This window comes from Myxocyprinus asiaticus, chromosome 47 (genome assembly GCF_019703515.2).
Source record: "Myxocyprinus asiaticus isolate MX2 ecotype Aquarium Trade chromosome 47, UBuf_Myxa_2, whole genome shotgun sequence".
Classification (NCBI taxonomy): domain Eukaryota; kingdom Metazoa; phylum Chordata; class Actinopteri; order Cypriniformes; family Catostomidae; genus Myxocyprinus; species Myxocyprinus asiaticus.
The window spans coordinates 12106374-12125906 of NC_059390.1; the positions used below are offsets into that span (position 1 = coordinate 12106374).

The 19533-nt window shown below is 39.2% G+C and overlaps 1 protein-coding gene across 2 annotated transcripts in view; it reads right to left on the reverse strand.

Moving 5' to 3' along the window:
- The window catches only part of LOC127436945 (glutamate receptor-interacting protein 1-like), a 217975-nt gene that overhangs the window by 16922 nt on the left and 181520 nt on the right, over positions 1-19533 (reverse strand). Inside the window, exons 15-19 of one of the 2 annotated variants that reach the window (XM_051691489.1) lie at positions 15305-15374; positions 13024-13169; positions 7187-7331; positions 6864-7003; positions 6512-6697 (exon numbers count right to left, since the gene is read on the reverse strand). In XM_051691489.1, coding sequence (XP_051547449.1) covers positions 6512-6697; positions 6864-7003; positions 7187-7331; positions 13024-13169; positions 15305-15374 — 687 coding nt within the window. Of the gene's footprint in view, positions 1-6511; positions 6698-6863; positions 7004-7186; positions 7392-13023; positions 13170-15304; positions 15375-19533 lie in introns of both variants that reach the window. The other variant, XM_051691488.1, reaches the window with a different exon arrangement.

Genomic DNA, 19533 nt, shown 5'->3' on the forward strand with positions numbered 1-19533 from the left:
TATATTTAGCCAACACATCCAACCTCTTCTGCCATTACATTCCCATGCTTCTGTATATAACAGATTTGTATTTACAGGTGCATCTCAATAAATTAGAATGTCGTGGAAAAGTTCATTTATTTTAGTAATTCAACTCAAATTGTGAAACTCGTGTATTAAATAAATTCAATGCACACAGACTGAAGTAGTTTAAGTCTTTGGTTCTTTTAATTGTGATGATTTTGGCTCACATTTAACAAAAACCCACCAATTCACTATCTCAAAAAATTAGAATATGGTGACATGCCAATCAGCTAATCAACTCAAAACACCTGCAAAGGTTTCCTGAGCCTTCAAAATGGTCTCTCAGTTTGGTTCACTAGGCTACACAATCATGGGGAAGACTGCTGATCTGACAGTTGTCCAGAAGACGATCATTGACACCCTTCACAAGGAGGGTAAGCCACAAACATTCATTGCCAAAGAAGCTGGCTGTTCACAGAGTGCTGTATCCAAGCATGTTAACAGAAAGTTGAGTGGAAGGAAAAAATGTGGAAGAAAAAGATGCACAACCAACTGAGAGAACCGCAGCCTTATGAGGATTGTCAAGCAAAATCGATTCAAGAATTTGGGTGAACTTCAAGGAATGGACTGAGGCTGGGGTCAAGGCATCAAGAGCCACCACACACAGACATGTCAAGGAATTTGGCTACAGTTGTCGTATTCCTCTTGTTAAGCCACTCCTGAACCACAGACAACGTCAGAGGCGTCTTACCTGGGCTAAGGAGAAGAAGAACTGGACTGTTGCCCAGTGGTCCAAAGTCCTCTTTTCAGATGAAAGCAAGTTTTGTATTTCATTTGGAAACCAAGGTCCTAGAGTCTGGAGGAAGGGTGGAGAAGCTCACAGCCCAAGTTGCTTGAAGTCCAGTGTTAAGTTTCCACAGTCTGTGATGATTTGGGGTGCAATGTCATCTGCTGGTGTTAGTCCATTGTGTTTTTTGAAAACCAAAGTCACTGCACCCGTTTACCAAGAAATTTTGGAGCACTTCATGCTTCCTTCTGCTGACCAGCTTTTTAAAGATGCTGATTTCATTTTCCAGCAGGATTTGGCACCTGCCCACACTGCCAAAAGCACCAAAAGTTGGTTAAATGACCATGGTGTTGGTGTGCTTGACTGGCTAGCAAACTCACCAGACCTGAACTCCATAGAGAATCTGTGGGGTATTGTCAAGAGGAAAATGAGAAACGAGAGACCAAAAAATGCAGATGAGCTGAAGGCCACTGTCAAAGAAACCTGGGCTTCCATACCAACTCAGCAGTGCCACAAACTGATCACCTCCATGCCACGCCGAATTGAGGCAGTAATTAAAGCAAAAGGAGCCCCTACCAAGTATTGAGTACATATACAGTAAATGAACATACTTTCCAGAAGGCCAACAATTCACTAAAAATGTTTTTTTTATTGGTCTTATGATGTATTCTAATTTTTTGAGATAGTGAATTGGTGGGTTTTTGTTAAATGTGAGCCAAAATCATCACAATTAAAAGAACCAAAGACTTAAACTACTTCAGTCTGTGTGCATTGAATTTATTTAATACACGAGTTTCACAATTTGAGTTGAATTACTGAAATAAATGAACTTTTCCACGACATTCTAATTTATTGAGATGCACCTGTATATATTGTACATATGTATATATATATTGTCCTATTGTGTATTTCTATATACACTTTATTTTCTAAAAAAAAGTCCAGACAATGTATTGATACTAAAAGACAGAGCATATATATGCATTACACAGCTCTCTCTCACAACACTGACACAGGGGCTCCTGGTTGTTCAGGTTCCCAGGCTCCAGTCATTAATCTGGCTCAAGACTGCTGCAGGGCAGGGTGAAGACTACAGGAGAACAGCATACTCGCTGTGTTCACACACTCGTCACCGGAGGGAGCTGCAGCATTCTGCTTCATACGCTTTGGTCTGATTCTCCCTCGGTGCCCACCGCCAAGCACAGCATAGCCTCAGGGCTTTATGATTCCCCAGCAATTCAATACGAATTAACTGCTTGTGATTTGTTCACCCCACAGGGCTTGAGAAAGTGGAAGAATGCTTAATAAGATTCTCTGGATAACTGTTTTAGTTATATGTCCCCTTTTCAAGGAATGATACATACAGGTAGTTCATTTATTACTGTACTATATACACCAGTCAGCCACAACATTAAAACCACTTGCCTAATATCGTGTAGGTCCCCCTTGTGTCACCAAAACAGCTCTGATCCGTCGAGGCATGGACTACACAAGATCTCTGAAGGTGTCCTGTGGTATCTGGCACCAAGACGTTAGCAGCAGATCCTTTAAGTTCTGTAAGTTGCGAGATGGGTCCTCCATGGATTGGACTTGTTGGCCCAGCACATCCCATAAATGCTCAATCGGATTGAGATCTGGGGAATTTGGAGGCCAAGTCAAGACCTTGAACTCTTTGTCATGTTCCTCAAACCATTCCTGAACAATTTTTGCAGTGTGACAAGGTGCATTATGCTGCTGGAAGAGGCCACTGCCATCAGGGAATACCATTGACATGAAGGGGTGTACGTGGTCTGCAACAATCTTTAGGTAAGTGGAATGTGTCAAAGTAACATTCACATGAATGCAAGGACATAAGGTTTCCCAGAAGAACATTACCCAGAGCATCACACTGCCTCCACCGTCCTGCCTTCTTCCCATGGTGTATCCTGCTGCCATCTCTTCCCCAAGTAAATGACGCACATGCACCCGGCCGTCCAAATGATCTAAAAGAAAATGTGATTCATCAGATCAGGCCACCTTCTTCCACTGCTCCATGGTTCAGCTCTGATGCTCATGTGTCCATTGTAGATGCTTTCGGTGGTGGACAGGGGTCAGCATGGACACTCTGACCGGTCTGTGGCTACGCAGCCCCATACGCAGCAAGCTGCGATGCACTGTGTGTTCTGACACCTTTCTATCATGGCCAGCATTAAGTTTTTCAGCAATTTGTGCTACAGTAGCTCTTCTGTGGGATCAGACCAGATGGGCTAGCCTTCGCTCCCCACGCACATCAATGAGCCTTGGGCACCCATGACCCTGTCGCTGGTACACTGGTTGTCCTTCATTGGACCACTTTTGGTAGGTACTTACCAATGCATACCGGGAACACCCCACAAGACCTGATATATATATTTATTCAACATTTTCTGAAGCCATACAATCGTTACTCACTGAAAATATTACTTTATAAAGCTCTCAAATAAAAAATGGCACCACTAGACGCATTCAAGATTACCATGTCTGTTTGTCAAACAAAGCTATCATATGGCTGCAGAAGACTTGGAATGTAGTGCACAGGTCATAAGGATCACTTTTATGGTGCTATTTTTTGTCATTTTGGAGCTTGACATGTAGGCCCAGAAAGGTTATCATGGCATGTTTCCCTTAAAATACAGAATAGATTAAATATTATTTTAACGTTGAATCCCAGGTATCATGTTTACAGTAAGGTTTCACCTTATCTCCAGATACAGCTGTGCTAGTTGAATCCCATGAGGGCCAATACATTGCCAGCAACCTTGACTATATGCTCAGTCCACATCATCCATAATTTAGGGAGCAGATTGCTGCTCACACTGAATGGTTTCCGTATCCTTTCCAATTTTCATTTATGTATGGAGCACAGAGAGAGCGAGAGATAGAGATAGATAGAGAGATAGAGAGCTGCCTCAAGGGATGAGAAAGCAGCTTCATATGAACCTGTTAACACTTGGGGAGAGTGTCTTTCTCTCAATCTCCTTTTTCCACCTCCATCAGAGTGAGTGAGCAGGAAAAGAGCAGGAGAAAGCAAAGGTGGCCTTGAGGAAATATACGTCAGCAGCACTGGGATAAATTAATCATCTCTATAAATGAAAAATGACTGATGATGCCATTTGGTTAATAATGGAAATGAGGGAAGTGTTTTGCTCACTGATAGGCTAGTCATTATTTATTTACATTGCAATTATATTTGTTACTAGATTTGAAAGAAAATACCAGTGTTTGCAAGGCAGTAAAAGAACAGCTCAAGTTTTAGGTAAGATTCGGTTTTTAGGTTCTGTGCAAATGAAATGTCATATTAAAGTGTATCTTGTTCTCTTTTGTCGGAGCATAAGAATCAACATATAATGCAATGATGTCTTTGCTCCGTAAAATCTGCTTTGGATGGACCAATAATATTTCAGTTTGCAAATAACTGCAAGACCAATTACAAATCAGTTAAAAAAAGTAAAAAAAATAAATAAATATCAAGTAAAAAAAAAAAAAAAAAAAAAAATGAGAGGCTGAGTCTGAACATTAAAACTTTTGTGATGTTAATTTAAAAAAGAGTGAAGAAGAAGAGGAAGAAGAAGGGGTAGAGGAAAAGGAAGAAGAGAAAGGTGAAGTGGAAGAATAAGATGAGAAAGAGGAAGAGGAATAAGAAGAAGAAGAAGAAGAAGAAGAAGAAGAAGAAGAGGAGGAGGAATAAAGTGAGAAGGAAGAAGAAAAGGAAGCAGAAGATGAAAAATTATGAAAAGGAAGCAGAAAGAAGAGGAGGAAGAGAAAAAGGCAATAGAGGAGGAAAAAGGAAGAAGAAGAGAAGGAAGAAGATTAGGAAGAGGAAGAAGAATGGGAGGAGGTAGGAAAAATGAAGAAGTGAAGGAAGGAGGAAGATAATGAGGAAGAGGAAGGAGATGAGAAAGAGGAAGGAGGAAGAAGAGGGGGTGGAGGAGGGAGGAAAAATGAAGAAAAAGAGGAAGAGGAAGGAGGAAGAAGGAAGATGATGAGGAAGAGGAAGACAGAAGACGAAGAGGACAAAGAGGAAGGAGAAGAGGAGGAAGAAGAGGAAGGAGGAAACAGAGGATAAGGAAGGAGGAAAAGATGAGGAAGAGCAAGAAGGAAGAAGATGGGGAGGAGGGAGGAAAAAGAAAGAAGAGGAGGGAGAGGAGGAAGAAAGAAGATGATGAGGAAGAGGAAGAAGATTAGGAGGAGGAAGGAGGAAGAAGATGAGGCAGAGGAAGACAGAAGATGAAGAGGAAAAAGAGAAATGAGAAGAGGAAGAGGATGAAGGAGGAAACAAAGGAAGTGGAAAGAGGAAGAATAGGAGTAAGAGGTGAAAGAAGAGGAGGAAGAGGAAGGAGGAAAATATGAGGAAGAGGAAGGATGAAGAAGGAGGAGGAAGAGGAAGGAGGAAAAGGTGAGGAAAAGGAAAGAAGAAGAAGAAGAAGAGGAGGAAGAGGTAGAAGATGAGGAAGAGAAAGAAGGAAGAAGAGGAGGAACAAGAAGAAAAGGAGGAGATGAATAAGAGGAAGCGTAAGGAGAAAAAAGAGCAAGAGGGAGGTGGAAAAAGACGAAAGAGAAGAAGATGGAGAAAGAGAACAATTTCCCAGCAGTACTGCCTGCAAGCAGTATAATAATTTATTTAATCTGTGTTCTGTTTTCATAATTAGTTTGTTGGTCATGAAACCTTGCAGACCAATTAACTAATTGCTACTACATCCATTATTTTTACTACATCTACATGCACACGTCTTTGTGGGAACAACACCTACAGGCATTACTCAGAAAATAAATAGGACTCATTTCTCAGAATTACTTGGCATTCTCACTGCAACTGATATTATGATAAGTTTTGACCAGGAGGCCTCAGTGCCGAGAGAGTTGACTGTGATTCAAACACATTACTGCTGAGTTATCCAAATGGTCATGTGTATCCCAGTGCTCTTTAGAACTCATTTTCCACTTAGCAAAATAACACATTATTCTATATATTACCCTGCACTGTACTGGCAGCTGGTCTAATAAAAGACACTTATCCCAATGCAGATTACTGTAAATAATTATCTAAGTAAATAATTTTTTGAAGGTCTACAGAGAAAGAAAAACTCAATTAAATGTACATTAGAACTGCTAGGCTTTAACTAAACCTCCAGGAAGAACTGGGATCAACACAGCTTGGCTTGGCTTTAAATATGGGTTTGGAAAGACACAAGAGGGAGTAAATGACAGAATTTTAATTTGTAGATAAACCATACTTCTTAAGGTTATCATGGCAAAATTTCGAGGGTACTACAGTATGTGATAAAAGAACATGATAATTTCAACACAAGACCGTGATGATTTCTACCGCAGCATACCCACTTTAAACCAAACCCTATTTCAGTGTTAATATCTGGTCACTCAAAGACGAGGTTGAAAATGTTTTGCATTTTAAAAACAAATGTCAACTCATTTGCAATTAGAAATTGAAATGTCTAGTAGAACATCCTAAATTACAGATATAACCAAAATCAGTTCAGCAGGAAACTTTCAGCAAGTGAGACATTTCACATCATTATGCTAAAATAATGTAGCCCCAATCAAATATTGCCCAGAGGGAACTGGAAATGGGAGCTTATTATTGCAATTAAAGCTGAAAGGTACAAACACTAATTACATTTCATAAAAAGTGTTAAAATATTTTTACAACTATACATTTTTAACAACTCTCACACTCAAATTTACCCTGGGTGCTGAAAGTAGCGTCAATGGCAGAGCCATCCCAAGATTCCACTGCACTGTCTACACTGGGAATGGTGGTGGAATAGATGTCAGAGAGTTTGCTGGGTTTCTGTCCTGCTTGACTTTCATCCTCCAGGTCGTTCAGATCATTCAAACGACCCATTACTGAGGGCTGCAGTGGGCTTGCCACTACATAACGAGAGAAAAAAAAGAGAGAACACGATCGTATGAGCCAACAGTCAATAGAGCATATCCATCCATCCATCCATCCATCCAATATAATGCTGCCTATGTTTTGGAACAGCCAAATGTGGATATTGTACATTGTAAGTATGGCATATTTTGCAGCACTTACATTCTCCCTGCTTCTTGATCTTCAGTGTGACAGACTCCCCTGCCATCTGCAGCAGGTGAATGGCCTCACTGAGAGGTTTGCCCTTCAAACTGTTGCTGTTAATGGCCAGGATGCGATCGCCAATGTGGATGGCACCCGTTCTGTAGAGACAAGATCACATGCTTTCAAAGCCTTCTTATGTTATTGGATACTTATATCCATTTATAATAATGCTTTGTTAATGGATAACTCTTTATATAAAGTAAATTATTACAAATGACACATTCTGCATTATTTTGTATCCTTAAAAGCATATATCACTAAAGCCAGGAACAGTAGGTTACCTCTCAGCCAGGCCTCCTCTAGTGAGGCTGGAGATGATGATGGGATCGAAGGGCTCCTCGGTGCCTGAGATGGTGATGCCTAACGGGCCGCCGTACCGTTTCAACTCCACCGTGTAAATGATGGCACCGCAGCTCTCCTGCTCGTCTGCAACACAGGCCAACAGCACACGGGCGTCCCTATCAACACTGCCATCACGTAGGATACCTCACAAAGGGGCAGAGAGCAGAGCGAAGACACCCCTCACAACACCGGACAGAGAGAGGGGGGAAGGAGGTAGGGCAGGTGGGTAGTGGTGAAGGAAGAGGAGAACTGAACAGGAAATATACTGCAAAAAATCATATCCTAAATGAGTATCTTTCTTGTATTCCAGTAAAAGTATCTAAATATCCTTAAAACAAAATAAAATCACCTGATTAGCAAAACAGAGTAAGACATTAAAGGATTAGTTTACAGAATAATGACAATTCTGCCATCATTTACCTCATCTCATTCCAAACCCATATAACTTTCTTTATTCCGTGGAGCACACACAAAAAAGACATGTTTAATCATTTACTGGTAACTCTTTTATTTGCGATTCAAATAAATGGGGACTAAAGCATTCAAGTCTCAAAAAGGACACAAAAGCAGCATAAAGGTCATGGCTATGGATTACTTTCATAGTGCTTTTTTCAAGCTTGAGAGCTTCAGTCTCCATTCATTGTAATTACATGAAAAAGAGTTCAAAATTTCTCCTTTTGTGTTCCACCGAAGACAGAAAGTAATACAGGTTTGCAAGAACTAGTGACAGAATTTTCATTTTTGGCTAAACTATTCCCTTATGGCTTGTTTTCAGATCTATTTTTTATTTTTTTATATAAGTGTATTTTGTCTTGTGGTAGTATCAGATTTTCTTCACTTGTTTCTGTTTAAAATAAATGAAAAAATCTGCAGTTGCGGAAGATAAAATACACTCTGAAAAACAAGCATTAACATCTTATGCAGTTTTGCTTATCAGGTGATTTTATCTTGTTTTAAAGATATTTGTACTGGAAAATAAGAAATATACTTGTTCAGAATATGTTTTTTTTATATGATGAATATGAGATAAGAAAGAAAGGGAGAGGAACCAAACTAAAGGAAACAAAAAGAAATGGGAAAAATAACCAACTAAAAGCCAAGGGAAGAAATACAACCTATTATGCAAAAAAAGACAACATAATAAACTGGAGAAAAATGGATAGCTGGAAGAGAAATTAACTAAAGGCAATTCAAGGAAAGAATGATGTAAGATAATGGAAATGCCACATTCGGAAAACAAAGAAAAACAAGAGAGAGAAAATACATAGGAGCTGCAAAATAGAGATATTCACATGCATAATACCAAAAATTAGATTTTGGCTCTGTGATCCATTTCAGGAAAGAAACCTTCATTGGGTAAAATGGATATTGCACCTACTACTACAAGTCATTATACACACCAGCAGTAGAGGAGAACTAAACCTCTATATACTGGACCTACAATGGTTTTCAAGAAACTAAATGTCAGGTGTGAATTAATTATGAGTGAATTCGAGTGCATTTTGTGCACACTGCAGTGAAACATTTTCTTAATCAGTATTTTTGTTTTCCAGTAAAAATATATTGACACCCTTAAAACATAAGATATTGCATCCGATATTACGATTTCTTTTCAGAGAATATACAGTATCTTATCTTATATCTTGTTTCTCGGTTATTATTTTTTGTCCTCACTGACAAATTGTTTTTTTCTTGTTTTAAGCATAAACCCCATTAAATTTCATTACATTTATGCTTAAAACAAGTGGGGTGAGAAAAGTAAACTTAATTTACTGTAATATATATTCTCTGAAAACAAGTATTAACCATTTTGTTTTCAAATAAATTCAGGGGGGGATCCTGGGGATTCCTGTAGCTCAACTGGTAAAGCATGAATCATGGAATGTTTGTTGAGTTTGATTCCACAAATAATAACTCATAAAAATGCATTTGCTTGTTAAGTTGCTTTGGATAAAAGTATCTACCATATGCATAAATGCAGCCTGGTCTCATTAAATTTACGTGAGCATTGTAATGTTTTTGTAAAACTGAAATTACATGCTTTATTACATGTTTGGCTGCAGTTTCCAAGTGAAATGTCCAGTGGGGGTCGCCAAAACCAAGCGAAATGAGGTTGTAATCAGATGAGGTTTTTAAGGTGAATTTTAGATGGAGGTTTTAATAAGTAAAATGTACCTCCCTAACATAAAACTGTACCTTAAACCTAACCAATAGTGTCCGAAAAGATAAATGAGAGTTTAACAAAACAGACATCCTTACCCTTAACCAACACCTAACCAATAGTGTTTTAAAATACAAATTCGAAATGAAAAAAGAAAAGAAAAAAAACACTCCCATAAAGTTTACTGAAGCAACCATGTAATTTCATGTCGCTTCGATGCCACTTTCACCTTTGTGCATCTTTAACTAGACTCAAACCGCGGTTGTTGTGACCAAAGTCCAACACTCTATCAGGTGAGCTGCCAAGCAAGCTAATGAGCCTGGAATAAGTATATATATGTAGCTGGGTCTGTAATACAAGTGTTAAAATGTATCATTTCTCAAATCGTGCATTAAAGTAAAAGTGTATTGGTATCATAACATAGCGGGTGGTGAGTAATAGCGTGAAATTATTTAAGTCATAATCAGCAATGTAATCATGATTTGTGTGACAATTAATAAAATGCAAAATTGTTGTAGCACCTCTAGAAAAGGAAACTGCAGCAAAACGTAGAAAGCGGCACATAAAAGTCAATTTGCAAAAATGTATATCACTCTATATTCTACGAGACCAGGTTGCATAAATGTAAATGTATCTTGTTTTAAATATATTTTGATATTTTAATTGGAAACAAGACAAAAATACTGATTAAGAAAATGATTTTTGCACTGGTCAAATAACAAAGGGACAGGCCTTTGGCAACACCAAAAGGCACTTTTTAGTTTTAAAGCCGTTTAATAAAATATTTGTAACAATTTCCTTATAACACTCAAACTCAATTAAGAGGTCAGCCTGCCCCCATTTTTACACGGCTTCACTGTGAAGAAGAACTGTACTAAAGAGAAAGAGAAAAATCGAGAAAACCTCTGGGCAATCGTTGCATCTCCCTCCCTCTTCCACATACTAATGAAGCGCTGATATCTTGCACAGCATTAACTCTCTCACACCACAGCAGCTCTAGCTGCAAACACTTGTGTATGTATGTGTGTGTTTGTATGCACTTGCTTTCAGCACTGGAGGTCTGGGGATGTTCGTTTACACAAGGTCGGCTCATTAAGCCTTTGTTTTCTGATGATGGACTAATGGAGAGATCGCAAGGAAATTACCCCCATTTAGCTTGAGAGTCAGCACCCTGTCTCAGTCTGTGTGCTGATGCTGTCCTAGACTGATGATATGTTGTCATAGCTCTAAAAAAAAGGACTCGTAAAAAATGGATGCCAACCTTGATGTTCACAGCGGGAATTATCTAAACGAGCTTCTAGCTTTGAGCAAGCAAGCATGATGGGGTCCATTATCTACTGACACATGGGAGAAGGGCCATTCCATGGACGTACTGCTCATTCCGTATGAAATTTGAATGCAAAATAAAAGCAGTTTGCAAGTTTGCTTTCTAGTATACACATAACACCAATGGACAATGGAGCAAAGGATTGTGGGTAAATGCTTTTGAAAGGTTCCGAGCTGTATGGAAACCTGATTTGCACCTCTCAAGCTTGGGTGAAGGCTCTGAGGGTTTCGAATCGGATAACTGAACAAAATGAGCATTAAATTGGAGAGATTAAACCCAATTTTAATTGTTAACGTTAATTGTGTTAAGGAAGAAGGGAAAAGTGTGTGGGTGCAAGGAAAAATCTATCATACAAAGGTAAAACGCAGTAACTACAAAGAGTAGGTTTTTGTCAACCTTGAGCAAAATTACTGAAATCAAGCCTAAGCTTGTTGGCTGGTCTTAGTCAGTCTCAAATCCTACTCAGGCTGGTCAGTTGGCTGGTATTAGGAGGGTTTTGGGCAATTTTCACTTGGTTGGGCTGAACCAGACCAGCACCAGCTTGACCAGGCTGGCAGACAATACAAGACCAGCTAAAACCAGCTTAGTTTTTGGGGTAGTTCAGGACCATAATTGAGAACCCCTGCCTTAGACTGTGATCTGTCTTATGACAGATGGGTTTAGCTCAACTATGCTCAGAGAAAAAGAAAGTGTAAATGCTAAATCCAAGACAAACCACAGTTCTGACTGTTGTTTGAGTTTATACAAAGGCATACCGAAGTAAATGTATTATCAAATTACTGGTCATGGTTTTTAGGCAACAGAAATTGACTTCATATACATATCTAATCAGAGCATTACCATGTGTGAATGTACAAGACATTTGGCTGGACAATCAAAAACTTTTAGGCCATTTTCTCAGTTTAGGTGTAGTAGCGCTTTGTCTGTGTAGAGCAGGTACGCTGTTCTATTCCACCAGAAGAAAGGACAGATTTAGCAGGAGGTTAGGTGGAGATAATAAGCATCTCAGTGTGATATTTTCAGGCAGCAGAGTCATTTCGAATGATCATCACAGCTTGAACATTGGCTACCTTAAGTTGAAATAGGGGCCAGTTGTATTAAACAGAAGGATTTCAGGAAGTAACATATAGCTTCTTAGTAATAATACCTTCACAATACCTTCATCTGTCACAAAACATTAAAGGGATTTTCCCGGTACAATACAAGTTAAGCTCAATTGACAGCACTTGTGGCATAATGTTGATTACCACAAACATTTATTTAGACTTTTCTTTAAAAAATCAAAAATCAAGTTTACAGTGAGGCACTTACAATGGATGTGAATGGGGACAATTTTTGGAGGGTTTAAATGTAGAAATGTGAAGCTTATAATTTTATAAAAGCACTTACATTAATTTTTCTGTTAAAACTTGAGTATTATTTGAGCTGTCAAGTTGTTTAAATTGTCATGTTGTAGGGTTTGCTGACATTACATCGTCATGGCAACGAAGTTGTAAAATTGGCTATAACTTTACACAGAAAAGGTTAGTAAGTGATTTTATCACACTAAAATCATGTTTACACGCATATTGTGTATGTCTTGTGACTATACTTTTGAAACAGTGAGCATTTTAATGTTCAAAAATTGGCCCCCATTCACTTCCATTGTAAACGCCTCACTGGAACCCAGACGTTTGCTTTTTTTAAAGAAAAGTTTTATTACAATTTTATTTTGTGGTAATCAATAACATGCCACAAATGCTGTGGATTGAGCTTAACTTGTATTGAACTCGGAATATTACTTTAAGCAATACAACTAGGTTTGCTTGTTTGTTGTGACTAAGAAATATATAGCAAAGAACACTTCCGAATGTTTTCTATCACCTTGTCTGTTTTCATGTCCTTGGCGTATCTATTTATATTTGGATTTAATCGGAATAAGATAATCAGTTGGGCCCTCAAAGCTAATTAATTTTCTTGATCCTGGCTAACAAACTTTGGTATTATGAATCTTTGCTGAGGCAGTGTCTTTGTCCTTGGTTGACGTTAGGCAGAATGTTAGGGACTGACAGCCTCAGTCACTATTCACTTTCATTGTATAGAAAATAAGATGCAGTGAAAGTGAATATGGATTAAATCTAAACATTCTGCCTAACATCTACTTTTATGTTCTACCTAACATCTACATTGCAGCAGAAAGAATGTCATACAGGTTTGTAATAACAAGAAGGTGAGTAAATGATGATCGAATTTTATTTTTGGGTGAAATATCTGTGTGTGGGGGGGTGGTTGCAGAGACTCTGAGGTACCTGAGTTGTCCTCGTCCTTGCGAATCTTGAGTTTGACCAAGTCTTCGCACTGCTGCAGGATTTGAACAGCGTCCTCCATGGAGCAATTGTCCAGGCGGATGTTGTCTATTGCCAGAAGCTTATCCCCAAGCTCCAGGGTGCCCGTCCTTCAGAGGAATACACAGTACAACACAGCTATAATCGGGCAGATCAAGAGTTTGTTCTTCTGAATGCTTCTATAGTTTTACAATAGTTACAATTCATTTATTAAAAAAAAGTACATTTCTAGTCCCTACAAAAGCTCATTAAACTAACTGAGGGGGTAAATCTCACAAAACATGTCTAGGGTTTCCCACAAAATCAAAAGACAGACATAAGAAACTACGCAAAATACAGAACCAATAGCATTTGGAAATTTTAAACAAAGAAAATGAAGCCTATGTTTAGGACCATGAAGATTTTTTGCATTATAACATTATTTTCATGACAAAGAAGCATATTTCACCCCCAAATTCTCATTATTATAATGTAAAAATTATTTTATCTTTAACATAAAAAGATCTGTGAAAAAATGTAAATGCATTTCTGTCTTTTTTTTGCAAAAGCACAACTGTTTCTGGTTTTCACTGCAACCTTTCCTCAAATATACAGCACATCCACATCCTTTAACAATGTTTGGAAGGAAAGGTTATTCTCTCTGACGTTTTCACTCTGACACAGACATTTACACTCTCATTTTGTTGTATTCTGTGCTGGCATTCTGCAAGAAAACACATTCATTATTCAGAAGACGGACAGAGGTACACAGCCAAGAGCAGCCACAGACACTAAGGTATTCTGAAGCAAAAACAGTGTCCCCAGTTATCGTATTGTCCATAATTGTGCTGCTGTTCCATATTCAGTTTAGACACTGAGCGGTGGCCTTGCCTGAGTTCACAATTATTCCACCATTACTTAAAATTAAATAGCTCATTTATTTTTAGGCCATGTGAAAAGAGCTGAAATGAAAGAGAGCAAGATTTGAAAGATTGTGAGAGGCAAGGCCATCTAACATGGGCATCTGAACACAAAGACAAGATAGACTCATATTTAACCATTCCGTGTTTAACACACTGGTTCATAACCCAATTGTTTCTCCTGCTCGGATAATTATCAGGTAAACATATGTTCCATTATGTAAAAGCACAGCGAATTAGAGTATGTGAGCTGAAAGTGGGGTAATTATTTTGTATACGACAACCCCCACCCACCAACCCACACTGAGATTTATTTATTTATTTTTTGTAATTTGTGAGGCTTTTTTACGGCCTTTATTAAACAGGAAAGTCGAGCATGAGTCTTGCGTGTTTTGAGCGTATGCGCTCGGAGAACTTGTGACTGAAGTAAACCTTCCATGTGGTATATTCAGTTGAAGATCTCAACTTCATTCTCCAGAATAGCTAAAAAATTCTGAAAATTAAAATTTACTCACATGACTTACTTTCTTCCAAGGAAACACATGGCGATATTCTACAGAATCTTGAAAAATGTTACCCTCCGCTTTCATTTCAACATATTTAATCAAATCAGGTTATGGCACTTCTGTTCTTAGCCCTGGTCCGTATGATCAGTGCAGCTGCATTTTTGAACTGACGTCCAGATCAGCACTTCATTCGTTTTTTTTACTAAAAAGAATTGCCTTGAATTTATGGTAACTCTTGGCCTTACTCTTTTTTTTTTTTTTTTTTACATATACATATGCACTCATACTGCCTTACAAAGGCAAAACACAGTAACCAGACATTTGCAAAAACTGAGATATCACCAAAATCGGATCTCTTGTGAATTGTGAATATTGCAGTAATTACAAAATCCACTCTTAAACCAAGTAACTTTGAAGCCATTTTTCATTGTTGGTGTAGTTACTGTGTTTTGCCTTTGTAGGCCAGCATAGCTCAAGGTGTAATGTTCGACAGTGGTTATCTACTGGTTTGTTTTGGAGATTAAGTGGCAACTCAAATGATTCAGGGCAATTGTTTTCTGTAAACATTTCAACAAAACAGTCAACTGGGTTTTGCAGTACATTCTCTTTTAAACGTGTTGTGCTGTTCGATGGAAGTAGTGTTTGAAGTACCCATAATCCATCTAGTCTGCATATCTGTATTTAATATACTGGAGCGTGAGATGCTGGTGGGTGTAGGTGCGCTGGAGGCAGTATATGAAGCTATGAGTCAAAAATGGTTTTGTATGAGATTTGCGGGTTTTTTTTAATAGAATTTAAAACTAAAACTATTTTAAACGGAGATATGGTTCGAGTCAGTACCTGTGCGCCACACTTCCTTTCTTAATGTCAGAGATGATGAGTGCATCTCCGGCCTTCCGACTAGAAGGAGCTGTAAAGAGAGAAGAGAACAATTAAACTCATTTAATGCTCCAATCTTACCCATTCTCTGTAGGCATCAGCACTGATTATCTAACAGTGAGTCATACTTTGTAATTAAGAACCTAGATTGAGGCTCTTAAAGGTACAGTTCATCATTAACGAACAAGTGCCACTTCAAGTATTAGCTTTGCGTGCAAAAGCACCAAAGTACTTTAGAGAAACACTATTACTGTTAAAAGTAGCTAATAGCTTGGCTTTGCAAATTCAGCAATTACTGATTGCAGTTTTAAGTAACAGGCTATCTGGTCTAAACACTAGAGGTGCCTTGCTGTCTATTGTCTACATACGCAGCTGTCTTCTAAGGAGCCGTTCACACTTAGCAGATATTTGTGCTAGTCTGCGCAACTGTGCAAACATGCACTAGACGGGTCTTTACCCGTTGAGCTGAGTTTTTTTTTAGGGCCTCATGCTAGAGCACCACGCTTTTAGATGCCATGCTTGAGACATTCTGTTATCTGAGTTACAACTAGCTTTTTTAGCACAATAACGCATTCGGTCTGAATGGCCCCTAAGGCAGCACCCTAACTGTGATAAAACTTCATAAATGACTGATTAGAAATGCTCTTCATGGAAAGCATCTCTGTTAACGTTCACTCATAAATCAGCCTAAACTGGTTTGCTGGTCTGAGCTAGTCTCCCAGCTTGGCCAGGTTGGGAGACCAGCTTAAACCAGATATAGCCAATTTAAACCAACTAAGACCAGCAAAACATATCAGGAGGGCTATGATACCTAAAATGAGGCCTTGGTAGGCAGCTCTCTAGGTTTTTAGTCATAGTTAGAATATAATACACTTTTAATAGCAGCCCTGGTCATATGTTGATGCACCAGTGGGGACAGATGTGAGCACATAATCACATATGTCAAACCAGTTCCCCACACACCACGAGCATCTGGAGGTGTGACATCAAACTTCACAAGTGACACACCGTGGCATTTTTCAATGCATTCGGAGCTCAGGATGATTCATGCTCGCATGTTGCGTCACAGACAGACTGGAAGGTCTTTCTCACTTTGAATGAAAAAAAAAAATACTATTTTGCTAATCCCTGCTGTGCACTTTTTCCACCTAATATACCTCCCAGCTGGTGTCATGGCTTCATCATAAATTTTAAAGCACTGTGCAGCCTGCCGGTGATGGGGAATTGTCCTGTGCTGCCCTTTGGGGTGATGTTCTTTAAATCTTATGCATTAAAATGCATAGTGTGTGTCCATGTCGGACAAAGCGTTTTCTTTTGTGGATTGTTATGGACAGAGAACATGATAATTGTAGGAAAATGGACTCCCTTTGCCAGAACATCTTGATTACTTCAGAGATTTCTCCAGTTAAAGTGATGAAATATCTTAATGCCTGGTGGCAATAGAGAACCAAATGTCTAAGAATTCCTACAGCTGGTCAAATCATCACATAAATTTAGCATTTTTTTTTCCATGTATTAGTCAGGTAAAGTCCAGTCATTTTTATTTGTATAGCGCTTTTAACAAAACACATAATTTTAAAGCAGCTTTACAGAAAATCATGCTGTAATTATAGTAGATGTTTTACAAGTGACCACCTTTCAAATGTATTGGCTGGAAAAAATGTCAAGCTATACCAAAGCTCTTTATTTAGCTAATATGATTTGAAAGAGACCCAAATTGGAGCCATTTTCTTTGTCCATACTACAGAGAAAAGCTGGTATGGTTTGGCTGTAGACAGACAAAATTAAATACAGGACGATTCAATTGAGAAAGGTCAAAGATTCAATCTAGATGCTACAGTCTACAGCACTAGCTTCAGTCTTAAAAATGGAGCAAAGAAATTGCTTTAGGCCTGTCGATCAGAGTGAGCCAGGTTTGAACAAGCTATCCGAAAACAAACTGTCAAAGTGTCAGCAATACAGATGCTAGCAACCGATCCATGATGTGACAATTTAATCTCCAAATGTTGAGTTCTCTGACCAAGGTAATAATCATGTTTTCAGCTAAGCTTTAAAAGAGAGTGCAATGTCAGCTGACCATAAGGGCCTTTCGCCATAGGCTGCAGTACAGAGCGGTTTGATATCACCTTCAGAAGCCGCACATCAAAGCACTTCCTTTCAACTCTCCATTCCAGTCTGATGAATTTTGCACCAAGTGTCCAGATCAGACAACCCTCTCTCTCTGACACACAGAAAATCTCAGAATTTTACACAACTACATGAATAGGAGTTCTTGAACTTGATAGCAATGGTCTGCTAACCAAATAACAAGATTATTCTAATGATGTTGCTCTGAAGATCTTTAGATTGTTGACAACTTTTAACAATTTTTCACAGATATCTGACACCAATCAGAACTTGACACTTACACAAGGTACATTTTTGGTATTTTGGACAGTACTGTGGTACTAACATGGATATTTTAACATGTACCATGATCTTTACATTGTTTTTGGGACATGTACTATTATCCTATATGGTTTTTGGGACATAAACCATTATCCTACCATGGTTTTGGGACACGTACCATGATCCTAAAATAGTTTTTAAGACATATACCATGATCCTATCATAGTTTTGGGACAAACACTATCATCCTACCATGCTTTTGGAACATGTACCATGATCCTACCTGTTTTTTTGGACATAAACCATGATCCTACCATACTTTTGAAACGTATACCATAAGCCAATCATGTTTTTTTAAGGACATATATCATGAACCTACCATGGTTTTTGGGACATATACCATGATCCTACCATGTTTTTTGGAACATTTTCCATGAACCTACCATGTTTTTTTGGACATATGCCATGATCCTACCATGGTTATTGGGACATTTACCATGATCCTACCATGTTTTGTGGGACATATACCATGATCCTGATTTTTAGGACATATTCCATGATGTCCTTCCTTGTTTTTGGGACATATACCATGATCCTACCATGGTTTAAGGACATGTATCATAATCCTACCTGGTTTTTGGGGCATATTCCTTGATCCTATCATGGTTTTTGGGACATGTACCATGATCCTACCTGTTTTTTGGGATATATACCATTGTCCTATCATGGTTTTTGTGAACATAAATCATGATCCTACCTGGTTTTTGGGACATATACCATGATCATACCCTGGTTTTTGGGACATATTTTTTGGACATGATAAAACCATGGTTATTTTGGAAGTATCTTGGAGTACCATGTAAATACTATGGTAAATGCACAAGGTGCTTTAGAAATGTAAGCCCCATCTTTCAGTTAAAAAAGCCAACTGCCTTTTTGATAGAGTTTGTATCCTCTAGAACAGTGTCTATTCCAGAGAACACAAATATAGTTGTCTTTGTTTCAAATTGCATTTAGACTGCGTATATATGGTTTTCCCATTAGCTACATATCCACAAATGTGACATGCTCCATTATTTTAACCTGAAGAAATGTTTTGGAGAAACTCGATTTTAGTCTCAGTCTTCAAATTATGTCAATTTATCACAAATTCGAAACATTACTGTTCAGAATGTTGTACTGATTCTTCAGCCGGTTCCCGGCTCCTCCTTTCCCGTCTTTTACCTGTTATAGTGGTGCTGAAACCTGGGAAGGAGGAGGGATGCGCTGTTACAGAGTCCTCGCCACTGCCATCCACCAGGGGAGCAGCCGTGGCCGTCTGCCTGGGTATGGAGGGGTCGCTGCCAGCTGCCAAGAACCGGAGGAACCGCGGCCGTCTGCCGAGAAGGGGAGGAGCGGTTCCATCCGCCAGGGGCCTGAGGAATCACTGCCGTCCACCGGGGGAGGAGCGAGCTGGCTTCCGCCAGAAGGCAGAGGAGCGTTTGTGGACCAGGCGACAGCGCATCCGTGAGCCAGTGAATAAGATCTTTCTCTCCTCTCTCTCTCTGGTTGTCTCCGCTCACCCTTTCCCTCTCCCCACACATCCTCTCGTCTCTCCCCCCAGGTTCACAGGAGGCGGGGTGGGCCACCGGCTGACAGAACGACCAGAAGGGCAGTGTCTCCCCCCCGGAGATGGGGAGGGGGGAAGTTAGTCAGACCGGTGGCGCCCCGGCCTGAATCGGGCGGGGGAGGAGTGTGACGAGGAGGAGGGTGTGGCCGGGCCGTGATGGAGCACGGCCGGCACTGAATCAGCTGATCAGCGG